Source organism: Lampetra planeri, chromosome 22, assembly GCF_965212315.1.
Source record: "Lampetra planeri chromosome 22, kcLamPlan1.2.h2, whole genome shotgun sequence".
NCBI lineage: Eukaryota > Metazoa > Chordata > Hyperoartia > Petromyzontiformes > Petromyzontidae > Lampetra > Lampetra planeri.
The window spans coordinates 11,499,651-11,526,386 of NC_136128.1; the positions used below are offsets into that span (position 1 = coordinate 11,499,651).

The 26,736-nt window shown below is 56.2% G+C and overlaps 2 protein-coding genes across 2 annotated transcripts; both read right to left on the bottom strand.

Moving 5' to 3' along the window:
• Positions 1–1,499: 1,499 nt before the first annotated feature.
• On the bottom strand, positions 1,500–10,671 carry LOC144725124 (uncharacterized). Its single transcript, XM_078604596.1, has 11 exons — positions 10,654–10,671; positions 10,088–10,236; positions 8,776–8,889; positions 8,182–8,336; positions 7,437–7,561; positions 6,535–6,764; positions 5,855–6,032; positions 5,541–5,732; positions 4,745–4,849; positions 3,020–3,102; positions 1,500–2,372 (listed from the first exon to the last, which is right to left on the bottom strand). Exons 1-11 carry the CDS (start codon positions 10,669–10,671, stop codon positions 2,267–2,269), a joined length of 1,455 nt encoding a protein of 484 aa, XP_078460722.1. The 3' UTR covers positions 1,500–2,266.
• Positions 10,605–26,736, bottom strand: LOC144725125 (uncharacterized). Its single transcript, XM_078604597.1, has 12 exons — positions 26,467–26,736; positions 24,706–25,107; positions 21,386–21,435; positions 18,566–18,732; positions 16,837–17,101; positions 15,787–15,941; positions 15,138–15,295; positions 13,967–14,156; positions 13,258–13,403; positions 12,421–12,494; positions 11,697–11,811; positions 10,605–10,965 (listed from the first exon to the last, which is right to left on the bottom strand). The coding sequence occupies exons 1-12, from the start codon at positions 26,734–26,736 to the stop codon at positions 10,786–10,788; spliced, it is 2,172 nt and encodes a 723-aa protein (XP_078460723.1). The 3' UTR covers positions 10,605–10,785.

A 26,736-nucleotide genomic window follows, 5' to 3' on the forward strand; every position in this document is an offset into this window, starting at 1 on the left:
GCCGTTCTCGCCACGCTCTTGGCCAGCCAGGGTTATGGTAACTGGAGGCGCACAGGCAAGGGAGCGTCACGGCATTCGCACGGTGATCCACCAACCCTCGCCTCCACAGTGCTGGAGCACAGGCCACGCGTACTGGCGATCCATATTTGCTTCATCGCTATACGCGATTTTTTTTCCCCTTTTGCCATTTTGTTGATGCCTCCGATCGCTCTTGCCAACTCGCCCTGGTCTTTTGACTTCCCCGCGGGGTAAACAAATACACGTGAAACTGCTACAGCTGATGCAGCTGCTGCTGCTGTTACTGCACATGATGCTCAACCTGCTGCTCTCATGCCAATGTTACCGCTGCCTCTGCTGCCGCTGCCGCCGCTTACTAAATCCGACCATTCGTACCTCCGATACCTCTCGTAATGCTGACCCTGCTTGATGCGACTTAACCTGCTGGTGCTGCTGTCGTCACGAAGTGCTCGCGTTGGCGAAAAGATGACACCGTTCCAATTTTTGGTACAGGACGATCCGGGGGGGGTGGGGGGACCAACCCTGTGTCACGTGAGCCACACACCCCCTGCGTGTCAACCCTCCCAGAAGGTTATTTTTAAATTCTCGTGTTTTTTCCCCGCTATTGATTTGTGTATTTATTGAGCATCATTTGGTGACGCTGCTGCTGCTGTCGTTGCTGCTGCTGCTGCTGCTGCGTGGGGCCGCCACGGTGGCTAGGAGATGTTAACTACTTCGCCTGGTATACAGGAGGTCGTGGGTTTGATCCAGACCCTGACGCCTGCTGCTGTATATTTGGAGTTTGCGTGTCTCTCTCTCTCCCCCTGGTCGCGTGGATTTTTCTCCGGGTCCTCCGGATTTTCCCTCCACATTTAGAATCAACATCAACATGCGTTTTGAGTATTTGACTGCTGCAATCAATGTCCACACTATAAGCCACTTTGTTGAGCTATCATATGTGGCCAGGTCGCTTCTGAAAAAAGCTGTACAACTCAGTGAGCCTTACCTGGTGAAATATTTTTTAAAAAACATTTAGTCGTGAGTTGACAAGCGGCGGTGGTGGTGCAGAAGCACTGATAACAAAATAGAACTCAACATTTTTGACAACACTGTTCATTAAAAGGAAAACAATATAGGCGACGTTCCGGGCAATGACCCTTCTTCATGACACGTGACGTTTCGAGAAATGGGTCTTATTTTCATAGCACACGACGTTGGGCTATAAAGACCGTTGCCAGCATCGTGCCCTGTTCTATACATTATTTGTTAAGGCCACACACTGTTATTGACGAATGTGTTAGTGTGTTCTGCTGTTAATCAGAGGAGGCCGGCTTGATCAGACGTCAAACCGCCTAGCTGGCAACTTGCTGCCAGCCTGGGTTAGAGTCCAGGATTCAGCCGCATGTGGTTAAACGTGGTTCTCAGGCGGAGCGAGTGAATGAACGTCTCAGCCCGGTCCACCAACCAATCACACGACTGCACGAAAAACACGACCCGTCGCGTTCGTTTTGGATTTTCAACTTTATTTGGCTACATCGCAACCGTGAGAATGTTTTGACGTCTTTATTTGTAAACCCCCATATCAGTTCGACTGACATGTCACGATCTCACAGCGCAGTGGTGTGCGTCCGATTGTGACCGGTGCGTGGGGTTGGCCACCACCCCGTCATGTGCCGTCCTGGCCTTTACAGGCGCTCGCTAACAGCACTTGCACCCACAGCCTGTTGTAGGCTATGCGGGGGATCTTTGTCTTTGTCCTGTTGTGTAAAGAATAACAAAGCCACTTGAAGGATGTTTTATTGTGTTTGTTTTGGTTTGAGCACCGTGCGCAGAGCGTGTGGGTGGGTGAGTGCTGCGCTCCACTGTGTGGGTAAGAGGTCACCTGAAGGGTTCTCAGACGTAACTCTGCGATATCCACTTCTGCGGGCCGTTCTCAGACCCATGAGGTACACTGCTGAGACATTTAAGCGTGGCTCGTTTGTCTCACGGCAGCAAAAATGTTAATGCATTGAGAAAACAAATTAAGAAATGTAAAAACAACGCACATAAAACAAAAACATTAACTAAATCGTTGACGCATTCCTCCATTCACACATTGACTGCATGAACATCATCGCTCACATCTCTGCCCTGCAGCTCCAGTCTACTATTCTCTCTCTCCGTCTCGGGGAGACCTTCATCCAGCAGTGGATTGATCACGTTTGACGACGACGATGAGGATGAGGATTCATCCTGGACAGCTTCACTCGTAACCGATGCTCGCCAAGTTTCAGGCTCTATCTCCCCCTGTTGCTGACGGGAGCTCAGGTGGGAGCTGGGGCCGGGAGGGAACCGAGGAGGGGCTGGATAGGGAATTCCTGGGGCCGGGACGGTGGCTGAGAACACACGCACACACACACACACAGAGACTAAGATCCCCCGTATCGGATTAATAATCGACTTTTGGGGCAAGTGCTGTTAGCGAGCCCCTACGAAGGCCAGACACGCACAGAAACACTCGCAAATACAAGCACAAAGGCAAATATCCCCCGTATAGCCTTAACAGACCGTTGGGGCAAGTGCTGTTTGCGAGCGCCTACGAAGGCTGGCACGGCACACGAGGGGGTGGGTGGCCAGCACTACGCCCGGCCGCCTTTGTCTCCCCAGTGGGGATGTTTACACACCGCACCAGGTACTCATTTGATGTTGAATCGACCTAGGGGAGGCCCAGTACAGGTTCAGATAATCGTCACTGGTGGCGGGAATCGAACTCTGTCCACCGGGTTTGTAGTGCAGCGCGCTAAGCGTTATACTCCCGGTTCCCCACAACCACACGCATGGACGCACGTGTTGATGCACAGATGTACATCAACACGAGGTGACGGTTGTCGTAACTACCATGGCAGTGGCAGCAACAGAGAGACACGGAGGCGACGAGGCAATAATGAAATAATTCCTCTTGTTAGATATTATCAGAGAGACGAGGAGGTGACAGAGTGACCGTGACGGAGTGGCTGTCGGGCTCTGTGTGAGAGACAATCACCCCGGAGTGTCTCTCGCCGGCCAGATGGACACGAGGCTGCAGTAGCGCAAGTCGGACAGCACCTCTCGTCCCAGGAGCGGCTCCTGCAGGACAAAGCGCTGCGTGAGACGGAGCCGCCTGCGTCACGCCGACGACTCTCACCCGGCTGGGGGGGGTGGAGGGTGAATCCAGTCCACGGTTTCCAAGTTTAAAGGAGCGGTCACCTCGCTCGTGCCGAGTCTGAACTGAGTTTCGCCTTCCGATGGTCGCTCGGCTGGGATAGCTGTGCAGGAATCATCGCCACCCTTCCCCCCCCCCCACCACTGCAAACACCTGCCGACCCATCGATACCCATCTGCTAATAATTAATGACTCGGTTTGACAATGAAACTCTTTCCCAATTAGAACCTCGCTTCAATTAGAACCTCGCGTCAATCCTCGCTCCTTGCGTGGAACTGCCGCCCGATTGTGAGTGTATGCACGGCGAACTTCCTTCGCACCGTACGCAGCCACCTGCGATGAGTGAAGCGTGCTCATCGCAGGTGGACGTGGCGATCTGTTTGGTCGATCGCGCGGCCCTCCTCCCGCTCCCACATGGGGGGGGGGGGGGGCCTCCCCAACCGCCCCCCCTCCCTGCCCCCCCCCCCCCCGCCACCTCCCACCCCCCCCACCCCCGGTGCTGTCAGCGGCGCAACTCTCAGCGTGACGTCGGTCGCTTCTCTAATGCCGCGCGCAAGGAGAGGGAGAGATAGCGCGAGTGGGCTTTGAAGTGGCCGGGTGCGGGTCAGAGGTCAGAGCACCGAGCAGCGCCGCCGTTCTAAAAACAAATCTGCAGGGGAACAAGAACAAACCACGCGCCCCTAGCACGCACTCACAGAGACAAAGGTCCTCCCGCCCCCCGTGTAGCCTTCACAGACTGTCGGGGCAAGTGCTGTTAGCGAGCACCTATGAAGGCCGGCACGGCAGACTAGGGGGTGGATGACCAGCACTACGCCCGGCCGCCTTTGCCTCCTCAGTGCTGATGTTTACACGCACAGGTGCTCATTTGAGGCTGAGTAGATCTAGGGGAGGCCCATGACCAGTTCATAGAATCGTCAGTGGAGTTCGCAGTGAACGGGAATGGAACTCGGGTCGTCGGGTTCGTAGCGCAGTGCGCTACCCGCTACACCACCGCTCCCCATACACGCACAGACTCACACAGACTCACACAGACCCACACAAAGACACACACAGACTCACAGAGACACACACAGACACACGCAGACAGACACACACAGACACACGCAGACACACACAGACTCACACAGACTCACATAGACTCACACAGACACACGCAGACACACACAGACTCACACAGACCCACACAAAGACACACGCAGACACACACAGACTCACACAGACACACACAGACTCACACAGACACACGCAGCAGACACACACAGACACACGCAGACACACACAAACTCACACAGACTCACATAGACTCACGCAGACACACGCAGACAAACACAGACTCACAGACACACACAGACTCACACAGACACACACAGACTCACACAGACTCACATAGACACACACAGACTCACACAAACATACGCAGACACACACAGACACACGCAGACAAACACAGACACACACAGACACACACAGACTCACATAGACTCACACAGACCCACACAGACCCACACAGACACACACAGACACACGCAGACAAACACAGACTCACATAGACACACATAGACTCACACGGACGCTCGCTCGCTCCGGATTGGACTGAGCGAAGGACGCGGCACTCACGGTCGGCTCACAGCGCTCCTCCTTCCTCTCGAAGTTTCTCCGCTCCTCCTTTCTCTGCTCACCACACGAGCAGCGACGGAGCGGACGTCGCACGTGAGCTGCGTGCGCTGCGTGAATGCCCCGTCCCGATTCATTTTATCCTCAGTTCACGCGATTATAGAAATATTGGGTACACAATAATATCATATTGCTGTGGATAGGCGTACCCTGTAGTCTAGTGGTAGTGCCTTATGCCGATAATCCCTACTCCAAGCCAGCCTAGATGCGTTTGATTGACACGCGAGAGGAAATCACGCGCGTACAATTGTGTAAACGCTCCGCGAATACACACGACACATATATACACAATATACACGACACACACATACACAATACACACGACACATACATATACAATACACACGACACATACATACACAATATACACGACACATACACAACGTTGCTTAAGTTGATGTTTTACTCCCCCCTCCGAGTAATTTTCTCGCATTGCCAACGCTGCTCCGTGACCTGTTAGTGACCCTCTGGTGACCCGTGACCCCCTCGTGACCTGTGACCTGCTGGTGACCCGCTGGTGACCCCGTGACCCACTGGTGACCAGCTGTTGACCCGTGACCCGCTGTTGACCCGTGACCCGTGAGTGACCCGCTAGTGACCCGTGACCCACTGGTGACCCGCTGGTGACCCGTGACCCGCTAGTGACCCCGTGACCCACTGGTGACCCGCTGCCGACCCGTGAGCTCACCCGCGCCGCCCTCTCGGCCACGCGCTCCTGTGCGTACATGGGGATGCCGCGGTTGGTGCGGTGCAGGTAGCGGTTCACGAACGCCGGGTACGACCGCGGCGCCAAACCCGACGGCAGCCGGCAGATCGCACCGCTGCCACCGGCGTCACCGCCACCGACGATCACCGGGCGAGCCGATCCTGGGAGCTGCTCCTGCAGCCAAACGGGTTTGGTGGATCACCGCACAAAATGTTGTGAAATTCGGGAGTTTCAGTGATGGGGTGATGGTGGTGGTGGTGAGGGGGGGCAACGGAGGGTGGGGGGCACCATCGCACCTCTCCTCTGCCAGCGGGCGCGTCTCTCGTCTCGCGGGGGCCTTTGGGGACCCGGCCCCCCAGCGGGGGTAGCCGCCCTGGAGCGCGAGGACCCCGGTGCCCTTTGCGATTCCGTCTCCTCCGTGGGGGTTCCGGCTTGACCTCCGGCTCGGGGTCGCTGTTGCTGTCCTCGCTGCTCCTGCACGCGCACGCCAGCGGTGAGACTTCCACAGGGTGGCGGTGCAGAAAGTGGGTTGTTAAAGAGTCTACACCAAGGGTTTGTGTTTTATCTCTGGGTAGGTGTGAGATTTTTCTGTTGTCTGCGGTTTCCTCCAACACGCAGCCACTTCATAACGAACTGACCAGACATTCCAAGCAAGTGGTAAAAGTTCCACATTTCTATGGCCGGGGACACGTTCATCCATAGAACACCCAATGTTTGTTTTCCACAAAGCGGTAATTAACTTTATGATTCAACTCTGCAGTGATCATGAAGTTGAGCCAACCCCCCAATAATGTACCGACTCATTCCGTGCGTGCGTCGGGAGCAGTTCGCAGATGCCTCTCGTCGCTCCATCTCCATGAAGCAGCGCAGCTTCATGCCTCCTATGCCGGCCAGTGGATAGTCCACGACTGATGACGACGATGGTGATGACGACCGCCCGAGCCCACACCCCCCCCCCCCCCCCCCGGCGACTCACTCGGACTCTGACGCGAGCCGCGCGAGCTCTAGCCGGCCGAGGCGCCGGTAGCACTCCTCCAGCGTCCGCAGTTCGTCGGGGCCTCCGGCCCACGATGGGTCGGAGGCGACGGGGCCCGAGCCTCGTCCCGTGAAGCCCCACGTCCCCGTCCGCTCGGCGTCGTCCCGCTCGCCCGGGCGTCCCGGCGACTCCGCCGGGGGCTCCGGCGCGCTGGCCGGCTTCGTGTCTGCCTGCAAGGGCGTCCACGCAGCGGGGATGTCCCCAAGTGGAGTCATTCGAAGGTCATTTTTCAGTACTGGGATGTTTTTGGGCCAACACCAATCACACCATGTGATTTAGTGTGTGTTAGTTATGGGAGGAAACTCGAGTACCCGGAGGAAATCGAAACAGAACAGAGAGGGAGAGACAGAATGTACAAAATGCACAGCGAGTGTTACCACTGCGTTGCCACCCTAGAGTTTACTCCGCGTGACAACAATAATTAGATGTTTAGGGCGCCCTTAAACAATGAATATCAGAGGCCCGTGCGTGTAGAGGTGGAAGGGATGAGTGATGAGAAGGAACAGGCGAGAGAGAGACTCCAGAAACAAGTGATCAGAGAGCGAGAGAGAGAGCGAGAGAGAGTTAGGAGGTCGTGTTAACCCGGTGCTGGGGTCTTCAGCCGGGACTCAGAATGCACTGTATGTTGAACTTCTTTCGCACCGCACGTAGCTAACCGTGCTAATCGGAGGTGCGGTGTAGGGACAACAAACTAGACACAGGGGGCAGGCAACCTCCAAGGGGGCAGGCAACTCCACTGGGCGCCGTGGGGACAAAATCCAAGTGGGCACCCCTACGGATCGGTGGATGCGATGCTGACCGGAGGGCACCGGCGTCATCTGTGCGAGGGGGGGTGGGGGCACCTGCACGCGTCGGGGGTCGTGCGGTCGTGCGGGAGTCCGGTCGTCGCCGCCGGCGTCGTCGATGCCGTCGGCTCCTCTCCGTGCGCTCTCCGTGTCCGACGTCTCGCTCCGCTCCGAGTCGCTCGCTGGTGATATTTGAGCGGAGCGCGGAAGACGAGCGGCTCAATGGTCGAAGACCCCCCCATCCCCCACCCCCCCCTCGGGGGGGCAGCACTGAGATCCGAGAGTTAAACACCCGGGGGCTCAGCTGACCGACACGTGGTTACACCAGGTTGAGGATCAGTCAAGCGCAGCGATCCACAGAGTCACTTTGAGACCCACAGGCTCACTTAGATATTCTTCGAGTCACATAGAGACCCATCGTCACGTAAATACCCATCGAGTCACATAAAGACCCATAGAGTTACATAGAGACCCATAGTTACATAAAGAACCATAGGCTCACACAAAGGCCAATAGAGTCACATAGACACACATAGAATCACACAGACATCCATAGTCACACAAGAGGCCCACAGACTCGTGCACACCGAGCCCAAAGCACTTTTCTCCACTCTCAACGCGGCCTCTAACAGCGCGCTTGCCCTCCCTCGCGCTCCGATTCCAGTCCAGGGCCTGCCACTCCTCCACGGCGCTTCCATCGCTCGAGCAGCAGCCATCGCCGATCCTCCGTCCGATCGGACAGCCGGAGGAGAACCGGGTCGACTTGGGTCGTTGGGCCCCCCCTTTAGGGGGAGAAACGAACCTTGGGCGGGCGGTGGTGCCCGCGCCTCCTCCGCCGCCCGGGGCGTCATCTCTTGCTGCCGCGGGGCGGCCGGGCCCTCGGGGCCGCAGCAGGCCCTCTCCGTGGCCCGACTCACGAGGGCGTCCGTCAGGGTCACCGTGGCCTCCGCGAGCTTCCTGGTGGAGGAGGAGGCGGTGGAGGGGATCGTGCGGGAAGGATGCGAGGTGGAGGAGCACGAGCGAGGACGTGAAGGAGGACGTGCAGCGCCGCGCGGGTGCTCGCCGGCTAAAGAAGATGAAATAAAATCCTCCGGACTGAAATTCCACAGCTGACCGTGGACTACACAAAGCCCCGTGAGCGACATTCACGTGCTGACAAAGTGACTCGGAACGCTGCAAGAAGCTGTTCATCTCTTTCTCGGTGCGGGGGGATGGTGAAGAGGGTGGGGTGGGCACGATCAGTTCAGTCGCAACCCAGGCCGGGCAGCCGCGTGGGGCAGTGCTAGCGTCGTCACAAACGATGGTGGTGGTGGGAGGGGGGGGGTCCGCAAGCATGGCAGGCTCTGCCCACACCTCCCCCACCACCACCCACACCCCCCCCCCCCCCCGTGCTCACCGCGGGTCCTCGCGCGTGCCCACGTAGTCCAGCACGCACTCGCAGAGGCTGCGGCCCATCGAGAGGAAGTCGCTCACGTCGTAGCTGCTGCTGCTGCCCCTGGCGCTGCTTCTGCTGGGGGGGGGGGGACACGGGGAGGAGAGCGGCGCCTTGGGGCCACGCGAGACCCCCCCCCCCCCCACCGACACGGCTCACCCGCAGCATCGCAACGTCTGCCACAGCGGCGTCCCCGAGGGGTACGGCCGGATCGGGCCCCACGCTTTGGGGGGCACCAGCGGTTCCACGTCACGCTGTCAGACGTAGCACTCCCCCCGTTTGGTTCTAAGGAGTCGGGGGGGTGGGGGTCCCGCGCGGTGTGGTTGGGCCCGGGCCCAGCACCCCGCTTCCTGGCACCACCTCCGTTCGTTCCAACTCAAAGGATATATATATAAATATATATATTTTTTCGAAAGACAAAGATTCCGTGTATAGCCTCAACAAACTGTTGGGGCAAGTGCTGTTAGCGAGCACCTATGAAGGTCGGAACGGCACATGATGGAGTGGTGTGGCTAGAAACGACCCCCGGCTGCCTTTGTCTCCCCAATGCTGCTGTTTGCACACTGCACCAGGTACTCGTGTGATGCTGAGTCGACCTAGGGGAGGCCCACGACTGCTTTACAGAATCATCACGGATGTTGGTGGACGGAATGGAACTCAGTTCGCTGGGCTTGTAGCAAAGCACGCTAACCGCTGCGCCACTGCTCCCCACTTCCGACCACACGCACGCACACAGGCGCAGTTCTGTGGAGGTGGTGGTCTCCACAAGGGTGACTGACAGCTTCCGCCACGTGCAATGTTGCTCACCTCCACGTGTGGATAGAATGAGTGTTGAGTGAAAGCTGAGCCTGGGTCTGCCCCCCCCCCTGCCCACCACTCCAACACCCCACCCCCCTCCTCTTGCCCCCCACTCCACCCCCTATCCACCCACCTCACCCCACCTCACCCCCCACTCCCCTCTTGCCCCCCACTCCACCCCCCACCCCAACCACCTCACCCCCCCCCACCTCACCTTCCCACCCCCACTCCACCCCACCTCCCTCTTGCCCCCCACTCCACCCACCCACCCACCCCACCCCCCCACCTCACCCACCCACCCCACCCCTCTTGCCCCCCACTCCACCCCCCACCTCACCCCCCACCTCACCGACCCACCCCACCCTCCACCCCACTCACCCCACCCCTCTTGCCCCCCACTCCACCCACCCCACCTCAACCCCCACCCCACCCCCCACCTCACCCCCCACCCCACCCCCCCCCCACCCCCCGGCCGTACGCGCTCAGTCCCCGCGAGCCGGCGAACGACGCCTCGAGGGTGAAGGCGTTGGCGATGCCCATGGCGCGGAACATCACGGCGCGTCCCGTCGACTCCTTCCCCTGCCGGATGCGAAACTTGCAGCTGCGCCAGTCGAAGCGACCCGGAGCCTGCGTCCGGCAGGGACAGGCAAAGGTGGCCCGGCGCGGCCTCTCAACCGGGCCCGTTGGGGCAAGTGCCGTGGGCGGTGCGACAGAAGGCCGCCGTGCGCACGCCGTGCACACGCCGTGCACACACCGTGCGCACGGTGGCTCACGCCCGCTACGGAGATGGAGCGATAACATCGGCTCGTGTTGCTGTGGTGTTAGTTCCAAGATTCGATTTGATGTGTCCCAGTCGAGTGGCCTCACTTTGGACGGACGGATTGACTCGCACGGATGGACGGACTCACTCACACGGACTCAAAAAGATGGACTCACACAGACGGACGGACTCACTCACACGGATGGATGGACGGACTCACTCACACGGACTCATAAGGATGGACTCACACGGACGGACGGACTCACTCACACGGATGGACTCACACGGACGGACGGGTTCATTCAGACGGACGAACTCACTCACACGGACAGACTCACACGGAAGGACGGACTCACTCACACGGACGAACTCACACGGACGGACTCACTCATACCGACTCATTCACACGGACTCACTCACACGGACAGACGGACGGACTCACTCACCCTGCGCGCCATGAGCCAGGGGAAGAGTCGCTCGCGGAGGAAGAGCGCCGCGCTGGCGTCGCCGGCGCCGCGTGGCGGCCGCGAGCTGCAGCCGTACACGAACACGTTGTGCTTGCGGCTGTGGCCGTGCAGGTCGCAGTAGAGGATCACCTGCGCCACGAGGTACCACACCGGTGGCGGCGTGACGGCCAGCGGTGACCGTCAACGCGACTGCTGCGGCCGTCTGGAACGCTCTTCCTTCCGATATTAGGAAGCTACCGGGAGCGATGCACTTTTAAATCATCGAGAGTGACAAAATCAGTTTTTGTTTAGTTTGTTGTCCTTACCCCCGCATCTCCGATTAGCACGGTTAGCTACGTACGGTGCGAAAGAAGTTCAACGTGCATAAATACGACTGCTGCGTCCGCCTCTTGAGATGTTTGTTTGTTCAACAGCTAATTTTTTTATTGCACAAACAATTTGAACAATCGGATGCAACTGGGAGCAGTGTCCGATGGACAGGTCTCGAGTTAAATATCGTGGATAGAGCTACACGGATCCTGGCTACACGGCCATGACCTCCGGCGTCTCTGAAAGGAGACTGGGCACGCATGAGTTTCCTCAACGTGCTCCGGTAAAAGCTCATTAATAACTGGCCGATAACATCTTAATATATCGAGGACCGCAGAGCGTGGGCGTGGCACTTGGCAGCGGCTCACTGCGTGGCTTCTGCTGCCACCTTCCCACTCGTCTGTGGTTGCTCCTCGCGCCTCTGAGTCGTCCTCTCGCTACGAGAGCGAGCGAACGCTGTGCGGTGGCACAGTGATGAAAGTTGATGCAATCATTAGTATCGTCTCTTTGCGTGCGTGCGTGCGTGTCTGCTGCTGCTGCTGCGCGCTGACCGGCCGGTCCTTCTGGAACTGCTCCACCATCTGCTTGGTGTGCCACACCGTGGGGAACTCGTCCTTGTCTGGGTGCCGGTAGTTGCGGTTGAGGTCGCGGGCCGACAGCGAACACCTGCAACAACGACGACACCGCCGCCGCCGGCAACATAGCGAGGTGAAGGCCAGGGAGAGAAACTGGGGGATTTTTTGTTTGGCCCATTCCCCAGGCCAGGTCACGCCCGCCCTCTGCAAGAATAGCCGTGTTTTGGAAAAGGTGTAAAAAAAAATTGTGTAGCCGATTTTCGGCGGGTATGGCTCGTTTTTCAATAACAAATGAATGAACAATCGATGAGGCGAGTTGATAGGAGGAGAGTGGCGAGAGTTTAGGCGAGAGCTGTCGGGTGAGTGGTGAGTGCGTCACGCGGGGGTCGCGCGCATCACACTAAACTATGAACTAAAACTATTGAACAATGTTTTATTTTACCAGGTAAGCCCCACTCAGCTACGTAGCTCTTCTGCAGAAGTGACCTGGCCACAAACGATAGCCCAACGAAGTGGCTCATCACGTGGAAATGTACAGCAGCCAAATACCCTAAACGCGTGATGTTGATTCTAAATGTGGAGGGGAAAAACCGGAGGACCCGGAGAGAAATCCACGCGACCACCGAGAGAGAGAGACACGCAAACTCCAAACATACAGCAGGCGTCAGGATCGGGATCAAACCCACGCCCTCCTACACACCTGTAGTTCCCCACGATGACGCCGTCGGGGTTCAGCATGGGCACGATCTTGAACACCACCTTGCGCCGAAGCTCCTGCGGGGATTTAAATAAAAATGAACTGATCGGCGGGACGCAAAGAGCACAGCGAAGGACTTCACACGGAGAAGCCACCTGCTGCACTGGCTTATCGTGGCCAACCTCGCAGCAGCCGTGTGGGTTTAGAGTCTCGTGGAGCAAAAACAAATACAGATTATTATTTTTGGTGATGCTGCTGCTGCTGCGTTGTCAGTGGTGGTGCACGGTTAACAATTAGAGCGCAACTCCAGAGCAATAGGATCACGTGACATATTACGTCATGTTTTTTATTATGGTCACGGGGTTATCGGTCGTTATTGTTTTGTTCGTTGTAAAAATTATCATGTTTTATGTTCAGCTCATTTCCTTCCTTCTCACGTTCACCGCTTCTCATTTACTCACCAATGCAACGCTGCTCGGCGTCACGAAAAATATAAATGCGGCGCAGGTCCGAAACACCTTGCGGACAGCAACAAACGGCACCATCGAAGGTTTTTACTCGGTAAGAGTACACCTGATGATGATGACTCGGTAAGAGTGGCTAACGCATTGCTTGAATCCCATCGCCCGGCGCGGAAGACGAAAAAACGGCCGCGAGTTTATTAAATCCTCTCAGCAGCAGCGGCAGCGGCGGTGCCAAATGGGCTGGACCACAGGTGAGTCCATCGGCAGGTCACGTGTTGGTGGAGTCAAGGTACTCACACTTCTCCCCACTAACCGGTAATCGATTCTCAAAAACGGTTACCGGGTCACCGGTTAACAACCCGAGCGCGGAGCCGACCTGGGCGCTGGGCTCGTCGGAGGTGAGGAAGTCGAGGACTCCCTTCATGATCCAACTCGCCTGGCTCTCCCCGGGGTGCACCCTCGCCGTGAGCACCACCCCCAGCTTCCCGGCGTGCTCCTCCGTGCGGTCATCCTGAGACGAGTCTACGGAAGGGGGGAGGGGGGGGGGTTGTGACGGACGGCGGCTGGTGGCAGAAAACTTGGAAACTGCGACGACAGCTCAAAGAAGCGCGGGGAGACGCGTGCCTGGGATTGCACTGTTGAATCGATATGTTGATGAATGAATAGGCGATCAATCGATCATTCAAACCATGATCAATTAATCAATACATCGGCCGATCAATCAACAAATCAATCGACCGATCAATCAATAGACCAAACAGTCGACTGATCTATCAATAAACCAATCAGTTTATTGATATATCAACAGACTAGTCAGTTGATGGATCAGTCAATAAATCAATGATTTGGGTGATATTTAAATCGAGCAGTCAATCGAGCAATCACTCGAGCGACGCGCGTACGTACCGTTCAACCCATCGATAAACCCCGCAAATATTCACAACGATGAACGTATCGAGCAAAGTCGGCGAGGTGCTGCCGGCCTGGCTGTGCCTGGCTGTGCCTGGCTGTGCCTGGCTGTGCCTGGCTGTGCTTGGCTGTGCCTGGCTGTGCTTGGCTGTGCCTGGCTGTGCCGGGCGCCGTACCGGGCGGGAAGTCGGTGACGGTGAGCAGGAAGCAGCTGTTGCCGGCGCGCGTGGTGCACAGCGAGTCGCGGCGGAGTCGCGCGGCGCGTCGGGGGTGCGCCAGCAGCGCCCGCACGTGCGCCTGCAGCTCGGAGAAGGAGTAGGGGTAGCAGTGCGCCAGGTAGCACGTGTCGCCCGCGTGCGCAAACTCCTGCCGCTCGCGAGCCACCGGCCACGGGAGACACACACACACGCACGTGCACACAGAGACAACCAATAGGCCAATCGATCAGTTGATCGACTGACCAATCGATAAGTCGACCTGTCGATCGATAAATCAGATTATCAGTTGACCGGTCGATCGGTAGGACAATCGATCGGTCGAGCTGACGATCGACAGACCAATCAATCAGTTGATCATTTGATCGGCAGGCCAATCGATCAGTCGACCGGTCGATCGATAGCCGCTGAGCGCACATTCGGCCCAAAGGCCCACAAACGTCAAGCGGCCAACAACATGAAGCGCTGTTCAAGTTGTGATCGATGCCGCGTGTAACGCGCCTCTTGAATGGAGCGGAGGAAGCAGTGAGAGAGGCTCGCAGGAGAAGTAGCCGTGGCAGTCGTGGAAAGAGTCACGAGAAGGCGAGTGAGCTCCGGAGAACGAGCGAGTGGCCAGAGTTAATCACCGAGTGCTGGGTCACCATTCACCCTGACGACTGCTGCTGCTGCTTTGGGGCCGTCCATAAATGACGTCACACGATTTTGGACGATTTTTTACCCCCACCCCCGCCACTCGTCACACGGCGTCACAAAAAGTCAGACCCCCCCTCAAATATGACCTGTGTGTGTGTGTGTCCAAAACCATATTTCCATTTTGAAAATAAAACATGCTTCAAATCGCTTTAAACTATTGTCATTGTAGTGCGTATTTAATGTGGCGCTGCACTCTGATGTTGTAGGAGTGTCGTTATAACAATAAGTGTTGTTATAACAATTCTACATTTATTTAAAGTTGCGCATTTTCTTGTGACATCACATTTCTCACATCCCCCCCTCCCTCGTCACACATCGTCACAAATGTCTGACTCGCCCCCTCCACCCCCCCAGGTGCGTGACGTCATTTATTTATGGCCCCTTTACTCTCAATTCCAGTGTAGGGTGCTGTGAGGCAGCAGATGGGCGCTCCACTCACCATGAGGAAATCGAGGCAGTAGAACTGCACCCCGGCGGGGAGCAGGGGGTTGCGGCTGGGGTTGCTCCAGGGTCCGTACCGGATGTGGTGTCCCGTCCGGCACCAGCCCGGAGTCCCTGACCTCGCCGCCACCTCCGAGTACAGCAGCGGGCGCATGCCTGCCGAGGTTCGCGGTTCGAATCCGGCGAACCGCCCCGGTTAATAGCGCGGTGTGCATTGACCACGCGATCATCTGACGTCATTAACCTGTCTCAGCCACCCGTGCGATTAACTTACAAGCACTCACAACCACCGACTCACGACCACCGAATTATCTCAACTGCCCCCCACGGCTGCAGCTCTTCCGCATCGTGTAGCCGTGTGGAGGAGCTGTAGCCGAGCGGACGGAGGCAGCTCAGTAAACCCAGCCATCCACAACCACCCAACTCACAAGCTTCCTAACCAGGGCACGGGGCGACTGCCCCGGGCCCCGCGCTTGGGGGGGAGGGGGGGGAGCGCTGCGTATCGACGTCACAGTGTCAGATGCAACACTTCCGGTTTAGTTTGAAGGCGTCGTGGGATTTGACCCGAGCCCCACACCCCCCCCCCCCACTATGGCCCACCCTGACCCCACCTCGCACAAAGACCCCCACCCCCGCCGGCACCGCACCGTGGCCGTAGAGGCTGTCCCGCTTGAGGAGGTTGGTGATCACGAACCGGTACGAGGGGCCGGGGACCGCTCTCTGCACGCGGAAGTAGAACCACTGCGTGTGTCGCTCCGTGTGCAGGTCGCTGCGCAGCACCAACTCGTACTCGAACTCGCCCCTGGCAAAGACAAAGGTCACCACACTGCCACGTGGCCTCCGCAGACCGTTGGGGCAAGTGCCGTTAGCGGGTAGCACCTGTGAATGTAGAGACGGCACGAGGGTGGGGGGGGGGGCAGCACCACGCCCGGCCGTCTTTGTCTCCCGGGTGGCGATATGTACACATTGCACCAGGTACTTATTTGAGGCTGAGTCGACCTAGGGGAGGCCCAGGACCGGTTCAGATAATCGTCACTGGTGTTGGCCGTGAGCGGGAATCGAGATCTTAGTGCAGCGCGCTAACCGCTACACTACCGTTCCCCACACACACAGGTACACACACACAGGAACACACACACAGGGACACACACACACAGGTACACACACACAGGTACACACACATACACAGGTACACACACAGGTACACACACATACACAGGTACACACACATACACAGGTACACACACACACGTACACACACACAGGTACACACACACACACACAGGTACACACACACACACAGGTACACACACACACAGGTACACACACACAGGTACACACACATACACAGGTACACACACACACAGGTACACACACACAGGAACACACACACAGGGACACACACACACAGGTACACACACACAGGTACACACACATACACAGGTACACACACAGGTACACACACATACACAGGTACACACACATACACAGGTACACACACACACGTACACACACACAGGTACACACACACACACACAGGTACACACACACACAGGTACACACACACACAGGTACACACACACAGGTACACACACATACACAGGTACACACACACACGTACACACACATACACAGGTACACACACACAGGTACACACACACACACAGGTACACACACACACACAGGTGCTCGCTTACACTCGCCGTGCTTGTCTCAGGTTCCCGGACTCGAACCGCGACTCGAAGACCAGCGCGGGCGCGCAGAGCCCCGCGCGCGACGCGGCGAGCGAAGCGGCGGGCGACGTGGACGAGGCGAGCGGGACCAGAGGCCGCGTCCCCCATCGGTCGGGGTCGAACACAACCTGGCGGCCTCGCCACGCCGCTGCTGAGGACGCTCGGCCGCCACCCCCCGTGGCCCCGTGCCGCCCACATCCCGGCCACGTGGCCTCAGGTAGGTGCTCACCTGGGCACAAAGATGAAAAACTACTCAGCTGTCAACTATTTTAAACGATTTGTTTTTATTTTACCAGGTAAGGCCCACCGAGCTGTATAGATTATTTTTGAGAAGCGAGCTGACGGATCACAAATGATAGCTCAACGGAGTGGGTTTATAATTGTCATCGTGTGGCAATGTATACCATCGAGATACTCTAAACGCGTGATGTTGATGCTAAATGTGGAGGGAAACGCCGGAGGAACCGCAGACAAATCGACGCGACCACGGGGAGAGAGACACGCAGACTCCAAACATATACAGCAGCAGCAGGCATCGTCAGGGTCGGGATAGAACCCACGACCTCCCGTATACCAGGCGAGGTAGTTAACATCTCCTAGCCACCGTGATGATGATGAGAGAGACACGCAGACTCCAAATCTACAGCAGCAGGCATCGTCAGGGTCGGGATAGAACCCACGACCTCCCGTATAACAGGCGAGGTAATTAACATCTCCTAGCCACCGCGATGATGATGAGAGAGACACGCAAACTCCAAATCTACAGCAGCAGGCATCGTCAGGGTCGGGATAGAACCCACGACCTCCTGTATACCAGGCGAGGTAGTTAACATCTCCTAGCCACCGCGATGATGATGAGAGAGACACGCAAACTCCAAATCTACAGCAGCAGGCATCGTCAGGGTCGGGATAGAACCCACGACCTCCTGTACACCAGGCGAGGTAGTTAACATCTCCTAGCCACCGTGGCTAAAATGCCGCCACGACCACCGCGACCATGAACCTCATCGCTACGAACGCTTCCTCCCCTCCACCAGTTCCCGTACGCGGCGACCTCCAAGACCTGCCCTGACCGTCTCCCACCATCTACCCCGAGGTCTTCTCTCCTCCCCTTGGTCGCCAGACTCGTGGAGACCGCTCCAATGCCGGGTCTCGGTCACCGGCCCTCAACCCCAAATCTTCACCCACGTGCCCCTCACAGCGCAACCGTTTCTGCCCAATCAGAGCTACAACACTCGATAGCCACGTTCTCTTCCGGACCTGTGCATTGCTTCTCCTGTCTTGCCACGACATTCACAGCGTCCGTCTCAGACACTTGGGCACAAATGCCTGCGAATTTATTTCCGAGATGTTTAGGGTTGAGATCTCTGATCCCCACAGCGACACACATCCCTCTGCTGTCCCGTGTGCCCTGCTCTTTGCGCTTAGACGTGGCTCTCTTCTCTTCCAAAGTGGTCCCCTTTTTACAAAGGGTACCCAATGAATGAAGATACAGAACCACGCACGCCCAAGATGGCATTTTACAAAGGGTACCCAATGATTGAGGAGACAAGACGCATGCCTTTTACAAAGTGTACCCCAACGGCGAACCTCTGCATCATGCGGCAAAATTAATTAACAAACGAATGAACGAACAAACGAACGATTCAACGAGTGAGTGAACGACGTAACGAACGAATGAAACGTGCCGCACCGGAGGCGGGCCACGCGTCGCGCTCCTGGGCCGTGGCCGCGTCGTGGCACGGGGTGCCGCTGCTCGGGCCCACGCAGTCCCGGGGCCAGAAGGGTCCGTGCGAGGATGGGGGGCTCGGGGGCTCCTCGTTCACGGGCCCCACGTCTCCCTCCCCCCTCCTCCTCCTCCTGGGCCATCGCCGCATGCCGCACGCATCCCTAGGCGGCTGCTCGCCTCCTCGCTAATGTCACTTGGCGTCGGTCGTCGTCGTCGTCGTCATCGCCGTCATCGTCGTCGTCATAATCATCGTCGCCCCCACGTGGTCAAACTGTCATCGGTCAACGTCGCCGCGTCACTCTGTGTCACCGATGGGTTGATACGAAGCGGATGTGATGGGTGGACGTGGTAGTCGTGGTGTTGGTTGTAGTCGTACGATGGAAGTGGCGGTGGTTGTGTTGTTGTGGTGGAGGTTGTAGCTGTGTCGTGGTGGTGGTGGTGATCGGTCACGGTAGTGGTCGCGATGTTGGACTCGGTAGTGGCCTTGACGCTCACGCGGTACGACGGTGGTGACGGTGGTGACGGTGGTGACTGTGGTGATGGTGGTGACGGTGGCGATGTTGGTGGTGATGGTGGTGACGGTGGTGACGGTGGTGACTGTGGTGATGGTGGTGACTGTGGTGTTGGTGGTGATGGTGGTGACTGTGGTGACTGTGGTGATGGTGGTGATGGTGGTGACTGTGGTGATGGTGGTGACGGTGGTGACGGTGGTGATGGTGAGTCAAGGTGATCACGTTGATGGTGGTGGTGGTAGCTACGTGGCGTCTTATATCCGAGCAGCTCAATCCCCGTTTAAATGAAACCACATGGCCACAAACATGTTTTATATACAACAAAGAGGTTGGTGGTGGTGGTGGGAGGAGGAGGAGGCGATGTGAGAGGGTGGTGTGAGGGCCTTTCACATTTCGCACCACACCCACCAGCTGCTCTCTCGGGGATCATTGAGATGGCTTCGTGATTTATCGACCTCTGAATAGCGTGGGCCACACCTCGTAGAAGTGCGCCCTCTGAATGGGGGGAGCGGAGGGCGGTGGGAAAAGAGGGGGGGGGGAAGAGCGATCAATGAAGCGAAATCGCCCACGTGGCTGTGACGTACGGAGGCTGTGGGGCACTGCAGCGCCGCACGTGGCCTGGCAGCAAGACGACTGCTGCTGCTGCTGCTGGGTTCGATTCGTGACTCGGGCTTCCTCCCTCTCTGTAGGGGTTTGTGTGTTTGTGTGATCTCCCCCTGTTCCGCATGGGGGTTTCTCCAGGTTCTCTGGTTTCCCTCCATACCGAAACATATGTCTACATAAATACAAATCGTGCAATGGAACTGGTGTTGGAAATAGCAAAGGAATGCTGAAATATTCCCAGCAAATGACTCAGCTGGGATTACACGCGGCCACCATCGACCCCCGACAGCGAAAACCTGGCAGGGCCCTCCTGCAAACAAGGTCTTGAGACTCCGGGATGATGTTCTGGGTAAGCAAGCGGTGTAGAATAATTTACATTGCTAATTGATGCGAATTGATATGAACGACACATGAATAACTCCAGTCTGTGACCGAACATGTCAAATACTGTATTAGTCCATCGATCTATCGGCTTTACAGGCCAATAGTTTACATCAGCATTTGTTTAAACCAGCAAACATCGGTGTGCTGAAGTAGTCCTGAAAATAATTGGCGCATTTTGTTCACGTGGCAAACGTCAGTAGTATGCTGTGTTGGGTGGAGGTGGGTTTACGACAAATTTACGCGATAAAAAAAAACGTAATGATGAATTACTTGTATGATTACTAAGATGGTAATTACGATGACGTTAATGTTGATGGCGACGATGACGACGATGTTGGAAAAGTGACACTAAAAATTACGCAATGATGATCGCGACAATGGTGGCGATGTTGATAACGAAGATAACAATGACGACACGAATGCATTACGATAACGATCACAAAGTTGATGATGATTGCCTCCAAACCATCAGCTGCACAACTCCACTGTGCCCCCCCCACCAGCCCCCCACGTTCCATCCCGAACCACACAGCACAACACCGAATCGGTAAAACACCGCAACGATCCACACGGTTCCTTATTTTTTCAGTGGAACAAGCTACACGGATTATTAATTATTATTATTTCTGAGAGGCTTAATGATCGTGCACTCGTGCTGCGTTCACGACTGAACGCTTCGTTAGGCGCCGCTTGCTCAGGGGGCCTTGAGGAGTGACCCCCCCTCCTCCCCCCTCTCCACCCTCTCCACCCCCTCCACTCCGCGGGCCTCTCCAGAGCCCTTCACCAGGACCTTTGAGGTCCGCTCTCGACGTGAGCATCAACAAGCCAGGCTCCTGCTCCTCCTCCTCTCTCTCCCCCAGCACGCAGAGGGAACTTCAGTCGTGCGTCTGCTGCTGCGGTGGCGAGATGTTAACTACCTCGCCTGGTATACAGGAGGTCTTGGGTTCGATCCCGACTGTGACGATGCCTGCTGCTGTGTATTTGATGTTTGCATGTTCTCCTCGTGGTCGCGTGGATTTTTCTCCGGGTCCTCCGGATTTTCCCTCCACGTTTAGAAACGTGCGTTTAGAGCATCTGTTGTCACGTTCTGACCCCGTGCCCCGACTGGATATCTGTGCAAAAGAGCTTTACAGCTCATCGGATTCGTCCTCCAGTCACAAATACACATTCTGATTCCGATTATGAATCGGAGGCGCGGGAGAAAGGACAACACGTTGACACGGAGCGACAGTAGCGGCAGAGACAACGTGGCGCTGGGAGACACGGGACAAGTCTTCGGACTAACTCAAGCGGCGCGATGGCCGGTGGTCGAGACTTGACGACGGAGTGTGGCAGCTGAAGAAGGAGCGGAAACGCACGCCCGAGAGCGGACGTCCACAAACGGAGACGGAGCCACGAAATCCGCTGCTTGCGCACACAGGATCCCGACGGATCGTTGCAAAAACAAATCAAGAGTCAGCTGCACTGCCCCAACACAGTCGCCCGACAGCAGCCAAAGCATAGCATCAGCTGCCGCTCGCAGCTGTGCGCCGTTCCCCCCTTTCAACCCAGCTTAAATATACGCTCCAAGCGTGGTGGTGTTTCATTCAGACGCTGTCTCCCCGACAGACCTGGTCTTCACCTGAGGACGGCTGCTTGCGTTGTGGCCGAAACGTCGTGAGAATTATTTTATTATGTTTTATTTTTATTATTTTATTACTTCCCTTCTACGTGACTTTACCGAAAGAACCAAGAAGACTGCCCAGAGACTCAAGCCCGACTGAGCTCCCGAGATCCGACGTCTGCCGAGTGCACTCTGCGTAACGTGGCCACGGCGGCCTGGGCCGCTCTCCATTGTAGTCGCCATCGCATTGCGCGCCGCGCCTTCCGTTACATCACTCGACCCCCCCCCCCTCCGATATGTGAAGACCGCGTGGGAGTTTGCGCTGCGTGCAGACGACGCGTCCCGCGCCTAAGATGCATTGCGTATAGGCCAAAGCGGGCAAGTGCCCCCATTGCAAAACAAGCGGCGGCCAATAGCAGCAGGGAGGCGAGCTGGTGTCAAGTTCCTACCGCTCTGCTTTTGTCCACTCGCCCGCTGTGGCAAAGGCAATGAATGGCGCCCGGGGTGAGCAGCTCGCTCTGCGTTCAGTGTGGGGGGGGGGGGGCCGTGCTCGCCTTCACAGGTGCTGCTCGCTAACAGCACTTGTCCCAACAGTCTGTTAAGGCTGCACGGAGGGATCTTTGCCTTTGAGTGTGTGTGGAGGCTTGGGCAGGGGTAACGTAGTTGGTTAACGCAGTGTGCTACGAACCTGGCGTCCCGAGATCGATTCCAACTCACGGTCATTGTCGGTGATACATATTTGAAGGAGTCTTGGACCCTCCCCTTGGTCGGCTCAGCCTTAAATGAGTACCTGGTGAAAGAAAGGGGGCCTGGCGTGGTGACGGCCACCTACCCCCTCGTGTGCCGTGTTGGCCTTCATAGGTGACAATTTCTACGATGATAGTTTTTCTACGTGGTGCCGGGTTGTGGACGCGTGTCGTTGGGCATGCTGTCCAACGTTTCACCCCACGTGCTGGGAGCCTCTTCAAGCCACCGAATGTATCTTCCTCAATGAGCGAATTCAGTTTCCGGAGAAGCTCCCCTACACGTCGAGCAAAACACGTGGCACCGCAGCCTATAACACCTGCCAAGCACTGCACCCAGACTTACACAGCGATACGTGAGCAGTACGATAAAGGAACGAGTTAATCCCAGACGGTGGTGGTGGTGGTGGTGACGATGAGATCGTAAGCGCCGTCCTTGAAGGAGGCGTCAGTCGGTAACAAGATGAAGACTTAAGAGCCAGCCGGGGTTTCGGCAGCGACAATGATTGCGAGTATCGGGGCGCCGAACATCGCGGTCGGCTGTCGACTTTGTAACCGTCGCAGAGGCGAGCAGGAGGAAGGAAGCGGTGGCGAGGTGTGATGACCTTTTGACCTTGACCTTGAAGCATCAGTTCTTGTATCCCCCCCCCCCCCCCCCAGTTTAGCACAGTGAGCTCATTCCTCCGGCTCACTCGCGCGTGCTGTGAGACTTTGCGCAGCAGGAATTTCGCATTTGCATCCTTCTCTCGCGCCCCTCTACTCACAGAGACTGAGACGGGGGGGGGGGGGTCTCCACTCCATGCGCCCCTCCCCCCCAGAAAAGGGGGTCTGCTTCTCCCGAATCCACAAGCCGAGAGACTTTTTTATGTCGCGGATCTCGCGATACAAGTTAAATGCGCAGCCCTGCAATTGCTTGTTCACGCCTCTGCTGGCGGAAGGCTCTCCGCTAGAGGGAGTTCCAAAGAAGCCCTCTGGAGCGTGTTTTGGCCTCTTACATGCTGGCCCGACAACGTAGCAATAACAAAAATTATCATTTACGTTTGCAAAGTGGCGCATTTCATCCGTGTATCCTAATGCGTCCATGTATGTGAAAGCAAGACAAAAACAGAACCTGCAGGGTAAACGGCCAGAACTAGGTGGGAATAAAGAACCATTTACAGGAGTGAGATATCAAGAAAGACTGAAATAGCTCCATGGACTCAGATTGGTTTCATTACCAAAGGAACAAAGCCTTGTTCCATAGTCTGAGAGCTGCACAGTGCCAGGCAAAATCTCGATCACCCCAGGAACGGGGAGCCTTGACCTCGGAGTCCTGAAAAGAAGGCGATCCGAATATTTCAGGGACATCGTTGGAGTATAAACACGGATCAGTTCCTGTAAATATTTTGGGGCCAACCCATTGAGAGGCTTGTAGGTAAGCAACAGATCTTATAATTCACTCGGTACCTGTTGCCCTTAGCTTCGCTTGACACGTGGCGACAACACGAGATTCGTTACCATTGCGAGCCGTTGCAGCAAGCATGACATTGCATCTCGAGCACTTCAAAGCTCTCCGGATTCTTCCAGTCTGAATAAAGATTCTGATAAGGCAGATTTGATTATTCATATATGGTTTGTTGGGTCAGCTCGCGTGAGTTAAGTGCGTGTCGTAAACCCTCCTCCACCCGACGCAGCCAATTAATAAAGTTGTCACGTGATGAACGCTGGGAATGTATGACTGCTTCAGCAGCAGCAGCAGCAGCACCGCTGGTGATCCGAAACCCATTTATCACTCGGGTAAGTGACGTTTTGTTGATAGTTGCAACCAGCAGCATCAGGGAATTGTGGGATTTTTTGCAACGACGCCCATTTTACTTGCGCGACCGGACCCCATAGCATTCACGTGGTAAACTCTGACGCCGCTACTGCTGCTGATGATGAGCAGGGCTTGCTGTCGGTTCGAAATATATTGTGGGGGGGGGGGGGGGAGGTGATTGTTCTGATGCAGGTGCTGATGATGATGCCGATTCTGTTACTTCCGATGATGATTGCATTGCTGAAGATTATATCATTTCTGCTCCTGCTACTATTAATGCTGCTACTGCTACTATTCATAATTCTGTTTCTGCTACTATTAATGCTGCTGCTACTATTAAACCTGCTGCTGCTACTATTAATCCTGCTGCTGCTACTATTAATGCTGCTGCTGCTGCTGTGAACGCTGCTGGTACGAATAATCATCACGACGATTCTGTGACTATTACCGCCCCTGCTGCTCACAGCAACCACGACCTCAACAGCCCAGCCACAACTCCCGCGCGGCGCGCTCACCGCCAACGCACCTGGAGACCTCCCGCCGCGCGCCGCGTCTCTCCAAGGGGCCCGGCTCGACTCCCCCGGCACCGCGGCCGCCTCGCACCACGGCAGCCTCTGCAAGAGCTCGCCGCGTCGCGCCGGCCAGAAGGGTCCGTCCTCTGCCAGGAGGGCCCCCCTCTTGTCCACGTAGGAGCCGTCCCGGCGACGGCGCAGCCTCGAGCCGTCCCCGAAGCGGCCCGTGCGCATGGCCGACAGGGCCTCGGCGCGACTGTAGCCGCCGAAAGTCCTTGGGAAGACGGGGCGAGGTGGGGCCGTGGTGGTGGTGGTGGTGGTAGTGGTGGTGGTGGTGGCCGCGTCTTCGACGGTCTACACGGGGCGGCGGGTGGGGAGGTCACGGGGTCATCACACTTTTGACTGCGCTGTGCAGCTCCCAATCTTTCGAACAACGCTTTGCGCCTTTGGCTAATAAGATGATAAGAGTCGTTACAGCTGTTATTTGAGTCGTTCTTGAAAACTCACCTCTTTCAATTTAACTTTTTTTTTTACCAGGAAAGGTCCCACTGAGCTATACAGCTCTTTTTCAGAAGCGACTTGGCCACAAATGATAGCTCAACGAAGTGGCTTATTACGTGGAAATGTATGGCAGCCAAATCCTCTTCACGTGTGTTTCTAAATGTGGAGGGATAACCCGGAGGACTGGAAAAAAAATCCACGCGACCACGGGGAGAGAGACATGCAAACTCCGAATACACAGGCATGATCGAACCCACAAGCTCCTGCACACCAGGCGAGATAATTAACATCTCGCCACCGTGGTGAGATGCTATCTACATTTACCCCCTATAGTTCTGAACGTTTACCCTGCATGCTCTATTTATTTCCTTCTTTCCATACACACAGTGGCGCATTGCTGGCATCTACTGATGAAATGCACCACTTTATCAATGCAAATTATTATTATTTTTACTAACCCGATCGCCTGTTGGCGTCTTCTGGTCTAACGCTGGTGGGGAGACGAGGCCCTAAAGAAGGCTACTGTCTTTGGTCTAGATATTATCAGAGCCACGTGTTTGTGTTTGCATGTTCACCACAAGTACTCTGTGTGGTTAATGCAGACTTGATGCCTTGAAAAAGGTTTATATTCGGCGTTTGAACATCTTAACACAACTCCTGTTTTATTGCCAGAAAGGGTAAAACCTATTCTTATTTTTTCATACTTTGATTCTGGCAAAAAGGTCCCAATTATTATTATTCGGATTATCCAGGAAAGCCTCACTCGTGACTCAGGGTCCTGCCAAGTAATGGGCGATGTTGTTATGTGTAATTCTAATCGAGTCATTTATTTTCACTTTTTTATTTTGTAAAAAATTTGAGCCGTGGAGTCGACGCACAACGGCCGACTTAAGCAAGGCGGCCGCTGGATTCCAATCGTGAACAAAGCAGCGAGCACCGCCCTTCGAAAAACCAAATCTGCAACAGCAACAAGAAAAACACGCAAGGCACAAAGACAAAGATCCCCCGCGTAGCCTCAACAGACTGTTGGGGCAAGTGCTGTCAGGGGAGCACCTATCAAGGCCGGCACGGCGCACGAGGCGGTGGGTGTCCAACACCACGCCCGGTCGCCTTTGTCTCCCTAGTGCTGATGCTTACATACCGTATGAGGCACTCATTTAAGGCTGAGTCGACCTATGGGATACACGTCCACACACACACGCGCACGCTCACCTTCCACTCGCCTCTGCTCCTCTGCCCGTAGCTCATGATCGCCTCTCTCTCCTCCCTCTGCGACTTCACCTTGCGACTCAGGAACTCGGTCCAGTACTCAGCGTATCTCCTCGACACCGTGAGCGGCCACAGACCGGGCCGCAGTGCCTCGGGCAACGCGACCCGAGTTCGACTCCTGACCCCGGCTCTCACAGTATCCTCCTCGACCGCGTCCAGAGCTCTGCCGTCAGCCGCCTCGCCGCTTAGGGGTGGCTGAGCGGCAGCAAGCAT